General features: G+C 62.5%; 1 protein-coding gene across 1 annotated transcript; it reads left to right on the forward strand.

The window, feature by feature from the left end:
* The first annotated feature begins 5,866 nt into the window (after positions 1–5,866).
* On the forward strand, positions 5,867–10,638 carry IRX4 (iroquois homeobox 4). Its single transcript, XM_025866693.2, has 5 exons — positions 5,867–5,941; positions 6,490–6,741; positions 7,495–7,607; positions 8,534–8,862; positions 9,331–10,638. Exons 1-5 carry the CDS (start codon positions 5,897–5,899, stop codon positions 10,152–10,154), a joined length of 1,563 nt encoding a protein of 520 aa, XP_025722478.1. The 5' UTR covers positions 5,867–5,896; the 3' UTR covers positions 10,155–10,638.
* The last annotated feature ends 10,288 nt before the right edge of the window (positions 10,639–20,926 follow it).

Below are 20,926 nucleotides of genomic sequence, written 5' to 3' on the forward strand. Positions count from 1 at the left end.
GAGGGACTGACGTGCATGTCCCTGTTGGCCCCAGGGCCCTGCCGCCTGGAGAAGGAGGGGGAAGCAGACAGCAGGGCGGGGACACATCCAGACCCCTGCCCTGAGGTGCTGATGGGTCCTTCCTCCACTTCTGGCCGCGCTCAAATTCCTGCCTTGCCCTGGAGACTGTTTCCAGACCTCAACACGAAGAGGGCACCTCCCCCACAAGCCCCCAGTCAGCCCAGGGTTCCCCGAAGGCTACGCTGACATGCCCGTCTGGACAGACGCCTGGAGGCCTGGAGCCCGCAGGAAGCCCATCTTCATGTCTTCAGAGCAGACCCAGAGACCCCAGCCCTGTCCTTCCCAGAGAAGCCAGCAGGAGCTCTGGACTCAGGGACGGCCGACTCCCCTTTCTGCCCCATGAAGGAGAAGGAGGTGCACCGGAGGCCCGGAGACCAACAGCAGCCCAGGGTGCCACTGCTGAAGCAGGGAGCTGTGCCCGGCCCCCAGCTGCTGCAGAACTCTGAAGAAAAAGCGGGGCGTGGGGGGGACAGCACGTCACTTTTTCAGACATTATCCGATCAACAAACCTCCATTGCCATTATAAGGCCACAGATCACGAGGAGAACAACTTCATGGTTCTCTGAAATGATGGGGGCGGCGGGCAGGGCGAGAGACACCCCGGCTGAGTGACCTGGGACCCATCCCGGCTGACTGCCCTCCTGGACTCCGGCTGCAGAAGCCACTGTCCGGGCGGAGGTGTGTCCCCTGCTCCGGACAGCCCTTAGAAAGCTCCCATATGGGGCCCCCCAGTCCCGGGCAGGTCACGGGCTGGCTGGCCCCCAAGCAGCTTCTGTCATCTTAGCATACACGCACCTCCACCTGCCCAAGCCCCAGCGGCCACGCCGAGGCAGTCACGGCCGCCTAGACAGCCCGAGTGGTCAGGGGCCGGCGTGGACAGGAGCCGGTGAGGCTGGCCTCCCTTAGTGTGAAGGGGCAATGCTGGGGGCGGGGAGGGCAGGGAAGGAAACCAAGGGCCTGAGAGCCTGGTTGCCTAGTCCACTCCGAGGAGGCCTGCGCGCAGCTGCGCCCTCGCCCAGCTCTCCAGAGCAGGAGGGTACCACGACCAAGGGGAGACTCAGGAAAACTGGGCCAAGAACCGGTGAAGCTGTCTCCGGTGCGGCTCCTCTGGCCCCAGACAGCGGAGTCTGGGGGGCGGGGAAGGAGCGAAGGGGGCAGCCGACAGCCCCTGAAGAGCCCAGGGTCGCCAAGGTTTCGGCCAAATCAAGGCGGCACGCCTTCCCGCTGCCCTGCTACGGCTGGGCTGTCTTCTTGGAGCCCGGCATCCCTGCCCCCACCCCAGGGCGCCCTCGGCCCAGCTCAGACGCCCCACGCACCCCGCGCACAGGCCAGGCGGAGGGGAAAGTTGGCAAGCGCGCGGCGCCCGCGGGGGAAAGCGTTAATGGGCGGCCGGGTGGGAGCAGCGCGCTCGCTCGCCCACGTCACGCCGGTGCGGGCTCGGCTGACGACCGCGGCGCCTGGGGACGCGGGCGCGCTCCGCTCGCCAGGTGCTCCGCCTGGAAATGTCTCCATTAGTTGTCGCCTGCTCCCCGCCGGAGCGCGCGCGCCGAGCGGCCGCGCAGAGCCCTCGCGGGCAGCCGGCAGTCGCCGGGCGCCACCGCAGGTAGGCGAGGTCCCCGCGCCCGCCCCCGCCCCGGGGCTCCGAGACCCCTCCCCCCTTCCGGGGAGGCGGAGGCTCGGCGCGGCCGCCGAGGGGCGCGGGCGGCGGCGACTGCGACGACTCCCCGGTGCGTCCCGGGCTGCGCGCTGCTCCCCGCGGCCCCGGCGCCGGAGCAGCGCGGGCGGGCGCGTCCCCAGCGCAGGTAGGGAGTGGGCTCGACCGCGCAAACTTTGCCAGGATCGCTCCTGCGCCGGAGGGCACAAAGTTTGCTGCCAGCCGCTGGGGTCTCCAGAGGCCGCCGCGTCCGCTGCAAGTTGTGGAAATGGGGTGCGGGGGCGGCGCGGGGCGCGGAGGCCAACGCCGGGCAGCCGGGCCTGCTCCCGGACGCCCCGACTGCGCGCCTTTCCCGCCCGGGCGGCGGCCTGCGGGCGAGCTGCGGGGGCGCAGCGGGAGAGCCAGAGCGAGCCGACCTGGAATGGAGGCGTTTCGGGAGCAGGATGCAAGGCGCTTGCCTGCAGCTCGACCTCCTGACTTCGCTTGAGACCCGGAGGACCGGCCGCGAAGGAGTGACCTGCCGACCTCGGGGCTCGCGAGTGCCGCGCCACCGATATCCAGAGCGCCTTTCAGGCCCACACCCCGCCCGGGTGTCCGCGAGCAGTGGGCGGGCACAGGGGCCCCAAGGGCTGGCCCTACGCCTCGGCAAAGGCCCTTGCCTGGCTCTGCGCGCTCTAGCCTCCGCCCTCTGCCTGGGGTCAACTTGGTTGGGCTGGAGAGAGCCCCTGGCGGCTCTGGGTGCGGAGAACCAGGTGGCCCCGGGGGACGACTTAGGGAACCGACCGGGAGCGCCTGGCCTCAGTCGGTCTCGGGGATGGGGGGAGAATATCAGGGCGCGGCCTATCTCCTAGAGGCCCTCCGTGGCCTACAGCACCTTCCGGCAAGAAGGGCAACCCGCAGGCCTCTAACATTTGGCGCTAACTATCCTCAGGCCCCCTCGCCATGGGCTTCTTAGCACTCAACAGGCCAGTGGGGGCACTCACTGAAGCTGAGTTGCTGCCCTGTCCGTGGGGAATCTCTCCTGGGTGTATTTGGAACCGAGGGTCCCTCGAGGGACGCGGGTTCTGCCTGCGCCTCGCATTTAGCTGCTGATACCTGAGATGCTGACACTCTTGCCTTATCCTTTCTTGGAGGGAAACCTCCGGTGCCTCAGCTCAAGGCTGGGCCTTTCAGGAAAGGGCACTCGGATATTATTCTGGTCGGTATCTTCTACGGGACAGAGAGAACCCAGAAAGTATCCCGGTTCCAGGAGGCCGGCCTCAGCCAGGGTGCAGGTGCCAGTGGGATGTCCTGTTGTGCTCCAGATGAAGACAGGCCTGCCTAATCCAGGACTGGACAGCAGGGCCTGGGTGAGCGCTGGCAAGGCCGCTAGACTCCTCGGGCAGCACAGAGCTTCCCCAAACAGGGTGGCCGTCCAGGCCCCCGTGTCGCGGGCCTGGGGCAGCACAAAGCGGAGGAGGATCAGTGTGCAACAGCCTTGGAAAGTAGCTGGTGAGCTTGATTTCTGGATTAGAAGAAAGGGCTGCCCGGGAAAACCGGGCTATAGGTGGGTGGGGACTGGGAGCTTCTATTTAGGCTCCCAGGCAGGAAAGGAAAACATTGCAGTGGTGGTCAAAGGTAGTCCCTGACACCCCTCCCCCAGAGACCCCCACCAAGGGGCAGTGCGCAAAGGTGGGCACTTCTGCTCAGAAGATAAACAGTGGCGTGTTCAGGGGGCGCCGTTCCCTGCAAGCTGTGGCCGCGCAAGGAACGGGCCTGGGTGCGCTGCTCTGCAAACCCGAGCCGGGAGCCGCGGGGCTGCTGGGACCTGGGCGCTGGCTGTCGTCCCCGCCGCCTGGGCTCTTGCAATCGCCGGGGTTGGGCCTTGGGGAGTGGGGTGAGGAAAAGGTGCTTAATGCATCCTTCGTCGGTGACTACCGCTCCCTGAGCCCTTGGCCACCCTGGGCTCCTGCCCCTCCCTCGCCCTGGCCTCATTACCGGGAGAGAGCGAGCTGTTTGTAAACAATAAATAATGGAAAGTAGGAGGATGTTCAGAAAAGGGGCAACAGAAGCCGGAGAACTGGAAGGAGTTGGGAGGAGGGAGGACGGGGGAGGGGAGGAGCCGAGGAGGAAGAGGGAGAGAGGTTCATTTCTGCCCGAGAAGCCCCGGTGGCTAGTTTCTTATTATTTACAGGAGGTGATATTAGCAATTCAGGTGAGAAAGAAACACGGCGGCCACGAGATCGATACAGAATTCAGAAACAATTATTAATGTCATTTGACTCGTGTTCTTTATATATCTCTTCCGGCTACAGACGTTTAAACTGTCTGAATAATTTGCATGGACCGGCTATTCATTATTTCCGATGATTTTCCTTCACAAGCAGCTCGGACGTGGCCGGCTGTGGTTCACCGCGATCGGAGAGCTCTTATTTTCATCTGTAAATTAAAGCAATTACGCAGCAGATATCATATGATGCGTACTGTGGTCTCCAGATAGTCATCAATCACCTTCAACCGAGCTGTCAGAGCGGGCAGATTTCGTTTCTGGGAGGCAGGTTTGCAGCTGGGGAGAGGGCGAGAACGTCATCATTAATTAGAGGGTGACCCTGGGGCGATTCACAGGTCTGAACCCAGGAATCTTTCCGAGCAAGTCTGCACAGCACCGCTGTGCACAGCTCCCCTCCAGCGGTCGGCCGAGCGGGGCGAAAGCAGCAGGGGCGAGCCCGGGCCCCCGGAGAGCGGCGGCATAAAAGGCGGGGAGCGAGTTCGGGGTGCCCGGGCGCCCCTTTTCCGCCCGCGCGCTCGCCTCCGTTTTGGATTCCGGCAAGGTCCCAGGACCAGGACTGGACGGGGGAAGTCTGGGGTGGGCACTCGGCCATCTCCCCAGACTGCTCCGTGCGCCCCGGGCACGGAGCTATGCAAAACGGGCGGGGATGGGCTTCCCAGCGCCCCCTCTCCCCGGTACCTAACCCTGAGGGTCGCCAGGTGGAGCAAGCGTAGCGGGAGGGGCCCCGGTGCCGAGTTGGAAAACCTGCTCTTCCGAGCGCCCGGGGATGCCTGGCAGTCCCGGGTTGAGCCGCGAGGGGTTAGGGGAGGCTGAGGGAGGGCGGCCCGCGGAAGGGGGTGGAAGAAGAAAGGGAGGGCGGTTCGGCGCGCAGGAACCCGCAGGCCCCGGGGTGGGACGGAGGAGGGGGGCGTTCCCTGGGGACAAGGTGGCGGAGAGTCGCCAAGCCCCGCAGCGCTTGGGCCACGGAGCCCTGGAGTGGATGGCTCTGGGAAGGGCCTCAGGAACCACACACCTGAGGGCATCTTGACCTCCAGACGCCGACACTTGCAGCCGCATTTGGTTCTGGAACTCCGCTCCGGAGTTGGGTTTGAACTGGCGGGAGGAGGTGCGGCTAACCAGCTAAACAATGGCGGGAGCCGCGCGCCGGCCTGCGAAGCTGCCTTCCTCCACCTGGAGCGGAGCGCGGAGGCCCGGGCGGCGGGCCGCCTGCTCCAGCGCCGGGCTAATTTTAACTGTTGATTACATCTTCAGTGAAGACTCAGTCGTGTGTCCCTTCACATGTCTCATTTGTAATTGAGACTAATGATTACAGTGGGGCGGGAAGGAGCAGGTGCTCATTAATTAATTTCTAATTAAAAGTGCTTCCCGTCCTCGGTGACTAAGGAGAAACAGCATTCGTCGGGGCGATATTGACTCCACGGATGAAATTCATTTATTAAAGCCTGTTGGCCCCTTCGCCCCGCGTGGCGCCCCCGGCCCGTCCCCGCCCCGCCGCCCGGCCGCCACGAGTGACCCGCACGTCTGCGGCCCGGCCGAGCTGCGCGGCGTGGGCTGACGTCAGCACCTCCGCCGCTTAAAGCCAAGCACATCTGACTTGACGGGTTCGCGCAACTCGTTTTTTTTTTTTTCTTTTTTGCAAAATATGTATTTGTGTCGCCGCTGCGAGGCCGGTTGGTCCCAGAACCCCCTCGAGTCTCGGGAATGTGAAGCTAAAAGGCTCGCCGAGGCCGCTGCGTCCCACTTTCCTACCGGGTTAGAAAAGTTTGCGGGGCGTGTGGATGAATTAACCCGCTCTTCTGCTTCGCCCTACCAGCGCCTAGGAGCCGGCGGCCCCGGAGCAGTGGCCGCGCCACGCCGGCCCCCGCGCGCAGGACCCCACCGGCCCCGCCCGCCGGCCCCAGGCGGTGCCCGCCATGTCCTACCCGCAGTTTGGATACCCCTATTCCTCCGCACCCCAGGTAAGGGGGCCTCACGAGGGTGCAGGGAGCGCGGCCGGACACACCGCGGGCGGGCTGTCTAGCGACCCGGTGTCGCTTCCCAGAGAGCACGGCCTGTGCCGCCCGCTCCTTGCATCCAGCCCTGCAGTGAGCAGCGGCGCTGAGAGAATCTGCCGTGCGGCGGGGGGGCCTCCATTTCTCCCACTTTGTTTGACCCCCACCACACCCCAGGCTCTGAGGCTTCGCCCCAGAGGAGCCCGGGGACCCGGGAGAGATCTGGCACAGAAGGGCGTGCTTGGTCTTGGAAACCCCCCCCCCCCACACACACACACAGAGACCCCAGGGGAGGGTGTGAAAACGCCAGGACCTGATGGGCTGGACCCCAAGTGGCTGGAGGAGGCCTGGCTGATCAGAGTCGCGGCAGGGAGGAATGCGTGGCCCTGTGTGGATGGCCATGCGCCTGAGGCCACAGGCACGCACTCCTGGGCGAAGGTCGGGCAGGTGGAGGCCTAGAGCCCCAGCCTGGCGCCTGGGTTGCCGGCCCTTCCTCGCGGCCCTCTCTCCTCCAGTTCCTGATGACCACCAACTCGCTGAGCACATGCTGTGAGTCAGGTGGCCGCACGCTGGCAGACTCCGGGCCCGCCGCCTCGGCCCAGGCGCCTGTCTACTGCCCGGTCTATGAGAGCCGGCTGCTGGCCACCGCGCGCCACGAACTCAACTCGGCCGCTGCGCTTGGCGTCTACGGGGGCCCCTATGGCGGCTCGCAGGGCTATGGCAACTACATGACCTATGGCTCTGAGGCGTCAGCCTTCTACTCGCTGGTAAGGGGAGGGAATTATCTGAAACCTTACCCCGCCACGCCACGCCCCCACCCCCCCCCCCAATTGCCAAGCCTCCTCCCGGAACTCTGGAGTCAGGGGCGCCAGTGCCCTTAACCCCAGATTGGTCGGGGTGGGAGGAGCACACCTTCGCTGCTGCTTCAACTGTGCGCCTCCCAGCCCAGTTCCTCAGCACACCTCCAGCCCCGAGGGGAGGGCCAACCTGGCAGTTCTGACCACATCACCGGCCCAGTGCCCGCCCCTTCTCCCCACCTCCCAGGCTTTCCCCCACTGAGCTCCCCTCCCCTCACTCCTCCCGGCCCCCCTCCTCCTCTCCCCCCAACCCGCCACCACTCAGCTAGCCCTCTCCTGGCCTCTCCCCTCCTTGCCCGCTCCATGCCCACCCTCTTGCCCCACCCCCATTTTTCTCCCTCCTTCCTCCCTTGCCTTGTGTCCTGCTCACCCTCCTCTCCTCTGATGCCTCCCAGCCCCCCACGCCTCTTCTCTGCCCCTTTCTTCCTCCAATCTCATTGTCCTCTCTCCTACTCCCCAACCCCCCCAACTCTGCTCATTCTCCCTCCCCTTCTGGAGGTTCCTTTGCTCCCTGGGCCCGAGAGAGTCTGGGGGCATGATGGCTGGTGAGGCTGCCCAGGGGTCTGTGCAAAGCATGCAGGAGCCTAGGTGCCTGGGGGCTGGGGTGGAGCTGGGTCGCGGACTGCCCGGAAGCTGCGACCCCAGGCTCCTGGGATCCTACAGAATGGCTTCGACTCCAAGGACGGGCCTGGATCTGCGCATGCGGGTCTCGCGCCTGCAGCGGCTGCTGCCTACTATCCCTACGAGCCGGCGCTGGGCCAGTACCCCTACGACAGGTGAGGGACAGAACCCCACCTCCACTGCCCCCCGCAAGGGCCCCTGCGCTCTATTCAGCCATCAAACTCCCCACCACCACCAACTCCTCGACCCCCTGTGAAAGGTTGGGAGACAGGAGGAGGGGCATTCTTTGGGTCCGGCTCCCGCTGACCTTGGGTTAGTCCGAGCCCCACCTCCTAGGCAAGACATGCCCCATAGGGGTAAAATGCGTCCCGGCCTCCCCTCCCCTGCTCCCCACGCTGTCTGGACTCCCAAAGCCCTTGCTGCGACGCGGTTTTCCGGGCAGCCAAGTCTTGTTGCCCGGGCTTCAGACACCTGCCCCACCCAAGAGGTGCAGCCCATGTGGTGTGGGACCCGTCCACCCTCCCCTATGGTGGGAGCTGGAAGGGGGAGTCCAGTGGAACCCATTCAAAGACGGCATGCCCCATCTTGGCAAGAGGAGGGTAACAATTATAAACTTAACTGCAGGAAGTCCACAGTAGGCAGTCTGGGCACTTTCTCCCTATGGGAACTAATGGCCATTTCTGCCCATGGGTGTTATACAGTTCGGTTCACACTTCTGTGATGTGCTTTCTGGTTTGGGGATCAAAGGGTAGGAGAGAGGACCCGTAAAGGAACTCAAAGAATAGATGTCTAAGTAGAGTGGCCGAGACCTGGCCAGGCCTTGAGCGCTCCACCCCAACCACTCTGGCTGGGAAGGAGCCCAGGCTCCCTGTAAGTTTAATCAGATAGAACATCTTCACTCTCAGGCCACAAAAGGCAGTGCCCATAGGCAGTGGCAAGGGGTAGGGGCCTGGGTCCCACCGGAGTCTTACCACCATAAACACACCCCCACGATGGGGACTGAAAGCCTGCATGGGCCTCGTTCCGGCCGCCGGCGCCGCAAGGGTCTCGGCCGGCACCCCATTGCCCAGCCTGTCTCCAGGTACGGGACCATGGACAGCGGCACGCGGCGGAAGAACGCCACGCGCGAGACCACCAGCACGCTCAAGGCCTGGCTGCAGGAGCACCGCAAGAACCCCTACCCCACCAAGGGCGAGAAGATCATGCTGGCCATCATCACCAAGATGACCCTCACGCAGGTCTCCACCTGGTTCGCCAACGCGCGCCGGCGCCTCAAGAAGGAGAACAAGATGACGTGGCCGCCAAGGAACAAATGCGCAGACGAGAAGCGACCCTTCCCGGAGGGCGAGGAGGAAGAAGGGGGGGAAGAGGAAGCCAGGGAGGAGCCCCTCAAGAGCACCAAGAATGAAGGTGCGTGGGAGGTCGGCCATGCTGGCGCTGGGGCACTGAGGTCAGGGACTCCCTGTGCCTTTTTCTGGGGTTCTAGGACCTCTAAAGACATTGAACCTGGGGTAGTAAAAGCAAACTTCAAGGGCGTGGGCAGCAAATGAATGAGCTGGCCCAAGAGAGACCCTGAGCCCAGGGGGCTTGCAGTACTAACTGGGAACAGGCTTGAGGAAACCCAAAACAACGTTTAAAACATGAGACACACCCACCCTACCATTGCCCCTGTCGGTCTGAGGAGGAAATCACTAGCCCTCTGTTGCCCCCTGGGGGGGTAGGGAATATCCCGAGCAGGTGCCAGGGACAAAGAAAGGCTGTGGGTGCTTTTCCTAGCTCCAGGGTCGGGCCGTGGGCGCAGAGCTAGGAAGGAAGAGCGGGGTTGTGATTCGCTCCCGCCTCTCTTCCTGCACTGGCCCCTCTTTCTGTCCTGCGCAGAGTCCGCGGGCAAAGAGGGAAAGGATCTAGAGCTCACTGACTTGGAGGACTTCGACCCACTGGAGGCGGAGCCCCCTGAGTGCGAGCTGAAACCGCCCTTCCCGCCCCTGGATGGCGGTCTGGAGCGCATCCCTGCCGCGCCGGATGGTCTAAGCGCCCTGGGAAAGGAGGCCTCGGGCACCCTCCGGATGCCCCTGGCTGCCGGTGGCAGGGCGGCCCTGGACCAGGACCTGGAGAGGGCCAGGAGCCGCCTCCGGAGCACAGCGGCCGGGCCTGAGCAGCAGCCTGTTGCGGGGGGCAGCTCGCAGGCTTGCGAGGCCAAGCTGGGCTTTGTGCCGGCTGGGGCACCGGCGGGCCTCGAGGCCAAGCCACGCATCTGGTCCCTGGCTCACACGGCAACCGCCGCTGCCACCGCCCTGAGCCAGACTGAGTTTCCGTCATGCATGCTCAAGCGTCAAGGTCCCGCTGCCCCTGCAGCCACTTCCTTGGCTCCTGCCTCGTCCTCACCTGCGGCCCCGGCCCCCACTGGTGCCCTGGACAGGCACCAGGACTCCCCGGTAACCAGTCTCAGAAACTGGGTGGATGGGGTCTTTCACGACCCCATCCTCAGGCACAGCACTTTGAACCAGGCCTGGGCCACCGCCAAGGGTGCCCTCCTGGACCCAGGGCCGCTGGGACGCTCGCTGGGGGCAGGCGCCAACGTGCTGACTACGCCCCTGGCGCGCGCTTTCCCCGCCGCTGCACCCCATGACGCCCCAGCCTCGGGAGCAGCCAAGGAGCTGCTGGCCATCCCCAAGACCGGCGGCAAGCCCTTCTGCGCCTAAGTGGCCCCGCCCCTGAGCAGAGGAGGGGCCGAGGCTCAGGCTGCAGGCCTGTAGGTCGCAGACTCTTTTTCTACCAAGTTTCCAAAGCAGGACAAGAGCTTGGCGAAGTTCAGGCAGCCAACCCACCGTGGAAGGAGGAGCTGAACTCGGCCTCTCCAGGCCACAGACCAGCACCCAGGAGCCGCCTTGCCAGGTCCACCGACCCCACCTGGACATGCACTAGTTCGGGCCACTCCCAAACTCCGGGACCCATCGGGTAGGGCTGCTCTCCGAGCAGAAGGGAGCCACCCTGAAGCATAAAGTTTACGTCCGAAAGTTTACATGGAGAAGACATTTCCGTTCTGAGGCTTTGTTTGCTTGGCTGTCTCCTTTCGGGTTCGAGGCGCGCCGGTATTCCTCCTGAAGACCCCTCAGCCCGTGGACCTGATTGCATCCTCCGCACATTGGCCAACAGCACTCCACCTCGTTCACACTATTGCACACTCTTAACTCGATAAAATTATGTTTTTTTTAAATGTATGTTCACACCAATAATTGCCTGCTTCAGAGGCTAATATAACAAAACCAATAAACCGAGTGATGGTGTTTGCATTGCAAAATGAACACGTTTCAAACCCGGGGGTTAGAGCTCTTGCCAGAGGATTGAGTGGAAGAGGGGTCCTCAGCCCAGAGTCCTCAGGGAAGTTGGCAGAGCGCCAGACGTTTATGGAAAGCCAGTTCTTTGAAGGAAGAGTTACAGTATCCTTCCAGGATTGCTGGACTCCGTAATGAAACTGGATGAGAGGCCCAAGACTTTTAAACTCTCCCCAGTATACTAGACTCCAGAATTTTGAGAAAATAGGAGTTCCTCTCGCTAAATTAGAATAACTTTTAAACTTTCTAAATTCCCCGCAACTGTGTCCTGGGGAGAGCGGGGAAGGGATGCCATCCCTGCCCTGAGGCCCTCCTGCTGTGGACTGCTTTCAGACCGTCCTTTGCGCTGCTGAGGCGGCCTTCCTCAGCCCTTCCCAGTTCCTAACCCCGCCTCCCCTCCCTCCCGGGACCTGCCGCCTCACCTCCAACGTCGGCGCTCAGAAAACCCTGGGCCACGCCTCGGTGGGGAGGGGGAGGGGCGGGGGGAAGCATTTAGTAGGCTGCAGGGAGAAGGCAGGGCTGCGAGTCAAGGCCACGGCGCGGGGACGGGTGGCCACGGGTTGCCTCGCCTCGCCGGGGTTCCTGCACTTTGTAGACCCCTGGATTCGCTCTGAAACACGGGTCCCCCAACCCCACCCGCTCGGAGCCAAGCCCACGGGCGGCCCACACCCCTGAACTGAAGGAAAGCCGCCGTTCCCCGGCTTCCGTCGACTCTGCGCCCCGCCCACCCCCGCCCCCGCAGGCGCCTGGCCCCCTGTGCGGGCCCCTCGAGGGCTTCGGGCGAGCGCTGGGCGCCCCGGACTCCAGGCGCGCCCTCGCCTGCCGGCGCTTGGCTTAAGGCCCCGCTGGGCCTCCTTAAAGCCCCAGGTGTCCCGAGGAAGGACAGACGGCCAAGTCAGCGGACCTGCAAGGGGGCAGCGTCGAGGAGAGCGCGGCTGGAAACGCGGGTTTTCTCGCGGGCCGGCGGGCAGCCTTGGAGGGACACGCGAGGCGGGGCCTTTTCCTGCGCGGGTTGGGACTGGCCTGGGGCCCTGTGGGGTTCTGGGCCCCGGGGAGAGACTCCGGGAAGGCAGGGAGCGCGGCGGGCCCGGGTGAGGGGGGGGGGGCGGGCTTTGGGGCGAGCTGGTACCAAGAGAGGGAAAGCGTGCGCAGCCAGAAGCCGGTCTCGGGTCTGTGCCGGGCACCCCTGAGTAGTGGGCCCCCGAGTCAGAGAGCCGGGACCCCGACCCCCAGCCCTGGAGTGAAGGGGGCAGTCCCGGACCCCGAGTGGCGGAGCCGGCGCCCAGCCCGAGGCCTGTCGGGGCCGCGCGGTAATTGGATTGTATCCGCCCTCGCGCTGTCACCGTATTGACTTTCGCTCTCTTGGATGATATTATCGAGATTCGGAGGCTCGCCGCTGATGCGCCTGTCAGAAGGACTGCGGCGGGAGCCCCCGGCCTGGCGAGCGAAGCATCAGCCAAGATAATTTGAAGTGAAATTTTCATTTTGACAGTAAACCCCTCAATTTCTAAAGGCTCCGCGCTCCGAGAGCTCGCTGGCAGGGGGAGGCTTTGCAGAAAGCCCACGTCTTAGACTGAAAAGGGCAAAAGAACTCGAATTAGTTGTAATAGATAAAAGGGCAAAAATAAAGAGTCAAGGGTACTTGACAGTAATAGCGAAAGTGGAGTCTCGCGGGAGACGCGTTGCGGCCGCGGCTGGGGCGCCAGGAATTTTAATGCGGCGGAGGGCGGCCGCCCGGGCGCCCCCACCCCAACCCCAGACAAAGCCAGACATTTCCAGCAGAAATCAGGCTTCTCGGACGCAGGCAGCGCTGCGGGGCGGGACCGGTGCTGTGGGAACCCGGGCCGGGGCCCCTGGCTGCTGGTGGCAGGAGCGTGCCGGGATCCCGCTGAGTCTGGACCCCCGCAGCTGCCCAGGCCTTTTGCCCTGGGGACCTCACACTCTGGGCAGGGCCTGTGACCGCAGACCCGGGTCAGAACCCCACATTGTGGGAGCCCTCCGACCTCAGTGGCACTGACCAGAAGAGATTTATTGGAATAATCTGCAAAATTGTGTGAAATACTGACATCAGGTGGGCTGGGGGGACTTCAGCAACATACCAGGGGCTGCCACCTCCTCCTCCTCCTTACCTTGGGGGGGGTGAACCCTGGAAGGCTCCCTGTGGGCACCCTTACCCACCCTCTGGCTTGTGTGCCCTGGGGTGGGGGTCAGGAGGGCGCCTGCATGGAGTGGGCTGGGCCCGGACCTGGATTTAAGAGCCGGGGCTTGGGGGGAAAGGTCTTGTGGTCGGGGGCAGGGGCCCCCTCCCTCCCTGGGAGGCTGTCAGGGAGGGAGCTGGAGGCTCAGAGCAGCGCTGGGGACCCGGCTCTCAGCCATTCAGGCGTGGCCAATTCAAACACGCCAAGGAAGGGATGCTAAATTAACGGCGCTCTTTACATAGAGCCCAAATAAAACTGTAATCAGCGGCGCGTTACTTTTCATTAAGCGAGTCTGACAGCAGCATATCCAGACCCGACAGGGGAACAGGCACGGGAAATATACGGTGCTCCAGGCCCGGCCCAGTCTAAGATAATTCCTTAAGCTCCATTAACAACTCTTAGCCGCGGGAAATGGGCTCCCGGAAAACGTCTCCAAATCTAAAAGCTTTATCGACCCTCCATTCACCGCTGATGCCTCCATTTCTTTGTTTTTTTCTTCCTTTCCTTCCCCCTTTTTTTTTTAAACTTAAGGGAGAGACATCCAGCAAGGTAATAGAGTTTGACACGACACCTTCTTAACTAGAAAGAGAGGCAGGGAAGCCAGCCCTTAAATGATATTTAAAAGGCAACCAATTAAGATTTAAAGTGGTGGTCTCCTGAGATTATGCATGCGGTTTATGCCACCCGCCTTTCCCTGGGCAGGCCTGCCTGCCGGCTGTCTACAGCCCGTCTCCCGCTCCGCCTCTCCCCCCCCCCGCCCCCCCCCCCACATAGAACAAGAGATGAAGGAGAAGCAAGATCTTTCAATGCTCCAGTCCTTTCTGGTGGAAGGATGCTTGAGGTCTCCCCTCTCCTAAAACAAACAATAGGGGATTAAGGGAAACTGAGCCTGGTTCCCCCCTCCCCCGGCGCAGACAGGTAGCTGGCCCCATGGTGTTCCTGGCGTCTGGGTGCCCAGATGTGGCCCCTCTAGTGGGGTGTGGGTGCCCAGGCTGCAGGCCTGTGAGGTCCGCCTGGCTCCCAGTAGGCCGGCCTCCTGTGAAGGGACAGCCCAGGCTGGGGCGGGGAGTGAGGGGTGGCAGTTGGTATCAGAAGAGCCGCTGTGAACTGCCTCCTTGGAGCTGGCACACTCAGGGCAGAGTCCCCACCCCTCCGTGCTCTTGCCCAGCTCTGCTGTCCTCTGTGCCAGGCTGTCGGGACGATGCCGTCTTAGTGTGTCTCCCTGAAAGCCCGGCGTCTGGGGTCAGCTGCTGTCCCCTCCCTCACGGTGACGGTGACACTGGCCTGAGCATCTGTTCCATTGGTGCCACTAAGTGGAGGAAACTGGGAAGCCCTGTAGACAGATGAGGTCGTGGGAAGGCAGTGAAGCCCAGGGAAGGAAACACAGGGCCTTTCCATCTGGCCCTGTCTCAGGCCCTGAAGGAAGAGAAGGTGGGAGGGAGGGCAGAAGGGAGAGAAGTGGGAAGGAGGAGAGCAGAAAGGGGAGGGAGGGCTGTCTTCCAGCATGTGTGGCATCAGCTTCCTGAAGAAATAATTGTGGGGAAAAATGCATTTTCCCGGGGCGCCTGGGTGGCTCAGTCATTGAGCGGCTGCCTTCTGCCCGGGTCATGGTCCCGGGGTCCTGGGATCGAGCCCCGCATCGGGCTCCCTGCTCCGCGGGAAGCCTGCCTCTCCCTCTCCCACTCCCCCTGCTTGTGTTCTCTCTCTCGCTGCGTCTCTCTCTGTCAAATAAATAAATAAATATATCTTGAAAAAAATATATATATATATAAAATTGCCTTTTCCCTAGAGGACTCTGGCTCTGGGATGAAGACTTTATCTGAAGTCCCCGGACCAGACAGGCCCCTGCACGTGCACCTGGGTGAGCCCTGAGCCGGCGGTGCCCCCACCTTGCTGTTCGGGAAGGATGGGTGGGCACCTCGAAGTTCCTTCGGCATCAGCCAAGCCCACTCTGGACTTTAAGAGGCAGGGCTCCCTCACCAGCCAGGGAGCAGGGAAGACCCCGGCTGCTACTTCTAAAGAGGTCTCAACCCCAAGGGTGGAATTCAGAAGCCAGAAGCTCCACCCAGTAAAAGCCTTGATGTCTTGAACCAAACCCAAAATGCAAGAAGGTGCTGAAAAACCCAAAGCAGGAATTAGACCAGGAGGGGTTTTTCAAGCTTTGCATGACCCCTGGCCCAAGTGGGGTGGCCAATGCCACTGTTCCCTGCATCCCATGGTAATCCTGTTTTGTTACAGTGATGTGGTCATTCCAGGGATGGGGCTCCCAGAAGAGGAGCTGAGTTCCTGCAGGGTCATCTGTTTCCACTACTGGACTAGGCAGGAGCCTGGACTGAGCAGAGCTGCCCTGTGGTCACAGGGAGATAATACTGATAATGGTCATACTAAGGGGGGTGCATGAAGGTGGGGGTGTGCCAGCCCAGTAGTCCAAGCGCTGCATTATTTTAAATGCATAATCCATATGTTCTTCGTATGAAGCCAGCGACAGGACCTGATGCACTCACGTGCACAGTATTTGTGTGAACCCCTTTTCCACTGGCCCAGGGCTTACAGACGCACAGCAGGCGGGGCCGGGAGAGGCCAGGAGCAGAGGGGGGGCCCATGCCAGGCCCTAGAAGCTGCTCCAGCAGATGAGGTGTATGATGTCCACCTTTGCCCCTGTCCTGCTGAAATGATGCCCCTGGCCATGGTGAGCAGGGAACCCCCAGCTGTCCTGGGCTCCAGGCTTCGTGGGCACCCAAGATGTTGACAAGAGGAGGGCAGACGTTCACAGTGCAGGGGGGGCCAGTCCAGGGGCCAGGGCACCAGAAGGGACAGTGCTCCTTTTAACCTGGGGGAGGGAGGAGGGAGGGGGATGCAGCAGTGCGGTTGGTTGTGGAGCCGGATTGGGGAAGCCTGGGTGGGGCAACAGGCAGGGCTAGCTTCAGGCCACTTGCTGCCCCCGCCCCCGGGGGACAGGAAGTCCCAAAGTCCCCAGGACAGGGCTGGGACACAGTGGCTGGATAGGCAGGTGGGGGCTGCTCACGCACATTTGTTGGGTTCCCAGGCATGGGGAGGCCAGGGATTGGAGAAAAATATCCAATAATCCACCAGAATACGGGCAGAAGGGAGGGACAACCCCGGCCCAAGAGGAAGGTTATTTGCCCGGGATGCTTTCACATCTGTTAGTGACCTGTTTGGATGCAGCAGGGAGGACTCTTGTGTCAGGAAGACTCAGAGAGAAGCTAACAAAATGAGGGGCATTTCTGAGAATAGAAATACAGGGAACCGGTGGGTGCCACAGGCTAGACCTCACTCTGCACTGATTCAGCAGCAGAGAACAGCCCCAGCCTTTCTGCACACAGCACAGCACGGTGACCACTGCCATGCCGGGCATGGCCTCCCGCACCTCACGGGCATCCTGGCCTCGCCGAGGGCACCTGCCTTGAGGGACCCGCAGGCTCAGGGCTTCTCTGGGGATCGCCTATGGCGGAAGGACTTGGCGTGGGGGTCAGGTGCCTTACGCCCAGCCAGTTTCAGCTGTGGCCACCCCCGATGGGGGCAGGGTGGGGAGAAGTAAAGCTGGTGGGGGTGCGGGGGAGAGGGAAGGTCCCGGTGGCTTTGGCTGAGGAGCTGGTGCTGGACCCAGCAAGCTCGCCAACCGCTAAAGAGAGGGGTGCCGAAGGAGAGACCTCGTGGACGTGGGGTCCGGGCCAGGAGCCCAAGCATTGCCCCAGGAGGGTCTCAGCCTCCGAGCAGCCAGGCAAGGAGGGAAGAGGAGGCAGCGGGGCCCCGTGTCCCGGGACAGAGGGTGAAGACGCCTGGCCTGTCCCTGAGGAGCTGCGGCCCCGGGGCTTGGCGCTGTCCTCCTGCACAGGCAGGGCTGGACCTGCCCAGACGAGTCTCCCTGTGCCGCAGACAGCAATGCGTGGGGCGGGCAGCCCCCCGTGGTCACGGGGCCTCCACCCCAACGCTCCAGGCCAAGCTCGAAGTGCAACCCCTCAGACCCTGACCTCAAATCGGAGAGTCTGTCTGCTGCCAGAGGCCCTGCTCTGCCCCCCCCCTGCGCCTCGCAGACCGACCTCCATGCTCACGGCGGCCTCACCGGCGGGGAGCAGGGCCTGTCCCTTCACACAAGTGACTCGGATTCACAATCAGTCCGCAAATGGGACCTTAATTAATGAATTGGATGGTAGAGACTCTGTTTTCATGGAACATTAGCCCAAGCTCAAGATAATCAGCCTGAACACAAACTCCAGCTCTGCAGCAGACCTGCCTGGGGCAAGAGCATAATTTCTGTCAGGCAAGTAGGTGGGCCTGCCGCGTCTGGGGTGCTGGCTCACGGCACCCCCGGCCATAGCACCGTCCCGGCACCGGGGTCAGACCCTTCTGTGGAGGGTGCACACACACATGTTGTCATCGGCACCTCCCAGGGTCGTCGGAGTGCGTGGGCTCACCTCTGCTTCTGCTGGGCTGCGGGTGTCTAGCGGACACTCCCATCCGTCCAGGAGGATGGGATGAGGCCTTTCTGTGGTGGCGCCACCTTTGTGACCGTGCAGCCCGGAAGGGGGTGTGGGACACCCAGGCCTGGGGGAGAACATCAAAATTTGGGGGCCACACCTGGCCCTTCCCACCGTCCTTGTGCAGTGAAAATCGGTCCATGTGAGTGGTTAGATGTGGGACCGCTGTGGGCTGCTACGGGGTGGGGCAGCCCCCGGGGGACTGCTCCAGGCGCAGATTCAGGGGCCTGGGCAAGGGCCGAGTGCACCAGCTCAGCGGGCTGGACAGAGGGGGTCCGCGCTTGCAGCAGTTTAGGAGGAGAGGAGTTGCAGGGGTATGCGCTCTGGGCCCCTCGTGCAGGGACACTGCTGAGGAGCCTGCAGGATCGGGAAACCCCAGACAGATCTGGCTTCTACCTCGGGTGCTGCAGGGGTGAGGCACACAAGGAGGAGAGGCGGCTCCCCCTCCGTGTCTTCACAAAGACACCAGCCTAGAATGTCCTGCTGCAGGAGAACCCAGCAGGGAGGCCAAGGCGCCTGCACGGAGCTGGTGGGCCCCCGTCCAGGCGGGGCTGTAGGTGTGAGCCACACCTCCGAAGCAGGGCACGTCCCTCCGAAGCAGGGCACGTCCAGGTCTCGGCCGGAAGGGGACCCACAGCCCTCCTCGGGTGAAGTGGCAGCGGCGCCCGCGCTCAGGCAGGCCTGCTGCCCCAGCCCCAGGACCGCAGCTTCCCTGAGCCTGGTTGGTTGCACACTTATCTTGATTTCATCCCTAAAAGGCTGCTTCCCCCACCGCTGCTGGGGAGCGGCCGACGGGGGGGGGGAGGGCGATTATCCGCGCCTCCGTGAGTCCTCACCTATCTCTGCAGTGGCCTCGGCTGGCGTGGGGACGGTGGGTCCTGTCCCGTAAGGACACGAACCACGTAGTTATTGTATGCTTGTTCCCATGCTTCTGGAAATCAGAGCCCGTTCTTTCTATTCCTCCAGCTTAAGTACAACATAAATGATTATCTCGCACACTCAACTTCTTCCCTCACTAACGTCACGGCCCCCGTCGAGTATCTGGCAGGAACGCGCCCACTTGGACATGAGCATCCGTGGAGTGGGGGGCCGGGCCGGGCATCTTCTGCCTGCTCCTCACGGGGCAGTAAGTGCATTTGAAAGTGCTGTCCTTTGCGGGAACATAGACGTGGCGTGCTCCAAGCTGGAGTGCCCGGAAATCCCAGTCCCAGGCCGCGGGGGCGGGGGGCCACAGTGGCCCACAGTCAGGATAGGACGCCGTGGAAACAGGTGCATGCAGTCTGGGCTCAAAGCCTTGAGAGATTCGGGGCTGGTGACCACAATCAAACACCCACCAACCTCCCGGGGACCTGTGCAGGGGACAGCCAGACCGTGTGGGACATCAGGGAGTCATCATGCACTCAACACCACTCTGAAGGCCCCCGGTCATAATCGCACCTGCGTGCCGGCCACTTCAGTGTGCTGACCGACTGGTCTTGATCATAGAGAGGGTAGTGGTCACCACTCCACACGATGGGGCAGGGAGGGAGAATGCCTGGGATCCCAGAAGGTTCTCTGGCTCTTCAGACCCTCCCTCTTGCGGCTAAAGAAAAGCTGTAGTCATCCACATGGGGGAGAGGGGGTTTTATTTGGAGACAGGGTCTTTAAAGAGTTAATCCCCTTAAAATTTGGTCACTAGCCTGGGCCCCAGACCCATCTGACTGGCGTCAGGATGCAGACACGCAGAGGGGGAGGTGGCCGTCCACAGGCCAAGGCGAAACCCGCCTGCCCACACCGGGATTTCGGACTTCCCACCTTCGGGATGTGAGAAAGTGAATTTCCACTGCTGGAAGTCACCGGGTCTGTGGCACTTCGCTCCGGCAGCCTGAGGACACTGCTGGGGAGAAGCCGAGCACCCCACACCATGCACCAGCCGTGCCCAGGCCGACAGCCTGGTTCAAACCACCCGGCTGAAATGTGGAACGCACTGACATTTCCTCTTAGGAAGTGGTGAGGCGTTTTGAGGAGAGACATTTCCTTTCACAGCAGGATTGTGCGAGCCTTCCCCTAGCACAGTCCCTGGAACTTTGCAAATGCTCCCACTGGGAACTTCTGTTCGCACGCGCGTCTGCTGATGCTTCTGGCTAAAGCAACACACCCTGAATAAGGTGGGCGAGGACAGCGCGTTTTACGAGACATCGACAGGCTTTTTGTTTGAGCTCTGATGGTTGAACTCTCCGTTCAGGCCTTGACAACGGCCGTGAGACCGTGTTCTGCACGCTTGGTGAAGCCGGTGCTCTGGCCTCATCCGTGGCACCATGACGGGGTCCCTGGGGCCGCTCCAGCACAGAGAGACCCACGGCACCCGCTTTCTTTGGGAAGGGGACCGTGCCAGAAGCCCCTGCACGTGTCGCCGTCCAGGACTCTTCTTGTTGCCAAGACTCGGGCATCGTCAAGCCCTGCTTCCTGGTGGCTTGATTCTCCCGTCCGCTCGGACCCATCTGCAGGTGCAGGGCTGGGGGCGGCACCCTCGAAGTCCACCGTGCTCTCCTGATTCCCATCTGGGCTGACATCCTTGTAAATGAAACAATACGGAGACAACAGTGCGGGAGTCGGGGAGGAGCGTGTGTCCCGCTGCGAGCTGCCTTTGTTGGCGGCACGGAACTGGTGATGACTGTCCGTTCCCCAGGTGCCACACTCAGGCCACATCCCTCCGCTCCCTTTCTAGGAGTTCTGAACACCTGGGTCAGCGTCCTTCCAGGAGACTCTAAGGGATGGGGCTGCACTGGCAGAGCCCAGGCACAGAGTAATCCAGATGATTCCTGGACACTTGCCATCTGGATACCTGCAAGATTGCACACAGACCCCAAGCCCGTGTTTACAGTCGGAGCATCTCACTGAGAGAGAAAGCGGGTGCTTGTGCGTCCCTCGGCTCGTCTTGCTGGGGATGGTCCTGCTAAGTGGCTCTGCCTCTCCAGGGACAGCTTCTCGGCAAACACACAAAACGAGGGTCCTGCTGCAGGGGCCGGGCACACACCCATGACTCCTGGCTTCTCAGTTATTAAAACCGAGCCCAGAGGGGCTGGCAAGCTCCTGCATCTGGTGCCAAGATGCCGGGAAGCTGTGGGATGGTGAGGCCAGGGCATGAGCGCTGGGCCCGGGGTGTCTAGTCATGGCGGCAGGAGGTGACCCTGAACCATGGCCAGGAGGCGAGCTGGCTGGGCAGCCCCTCGGTCAGGGTCAGCGGCCCCCACAGCTCTTTTCTGGGGCACCTCACAGTGTCGCCCAGAGCGAAGCCAGGGTCGGCTGTCAGAGAACGCAGCGTGGCATCTCCCAGACCCGAGAAATCTCAGAGGGAGAGAAACAAAGGGTTCCACGAGGAAGAAGTGACTTTGGAAGGAAGGCCCGGCAGAAACGGCTCCCAGTTAAAGGACCAGGGGGAAGTGCCGGCTCTGCATGGGTT

This window comes from Callorhinus ursinus, unplaced genomic scaffold (assembly GCF_003265705.2).
Source record: "Callorhinus ursinus isolate GAN/ISIS: 27379988/994484 unplaced genomic scaffold, GSC_fseal_2.0 scaffold3, whole genome shotgun sequence".
NCBI classification, from domain to species: Eukaryota; Metazoa; Chordata; class Mammalia; order Carnivora; family Otariidae; genus Callorhinus; species Callorhinus ursinus.

Excerpts from the sequence above, each read along its gene's own strand:
- IRX4 (XM_025866693.2), top strand. The coding sequence starts at position 5,897 with ATGTCCTACCCGCAGTTTGGATACCCCTATTCCTCCGCACCCCAG. Across the intron at positions 5,942-6,489 it reads CCTATTCCTCCGCACCCCAG|TTCCTGATGACCACCAACTC; the intron begins GTAAGGGGGCCT and ends TCTCTCCTCCAG. Across the intron at positions 7,608-8,533 it reads GGCCAGTACCCCTACGACAG|GTACGGGACCATGGACAGCG; the intron begins GTGAGGGACAGA and ends GCCTGTCTCCAG.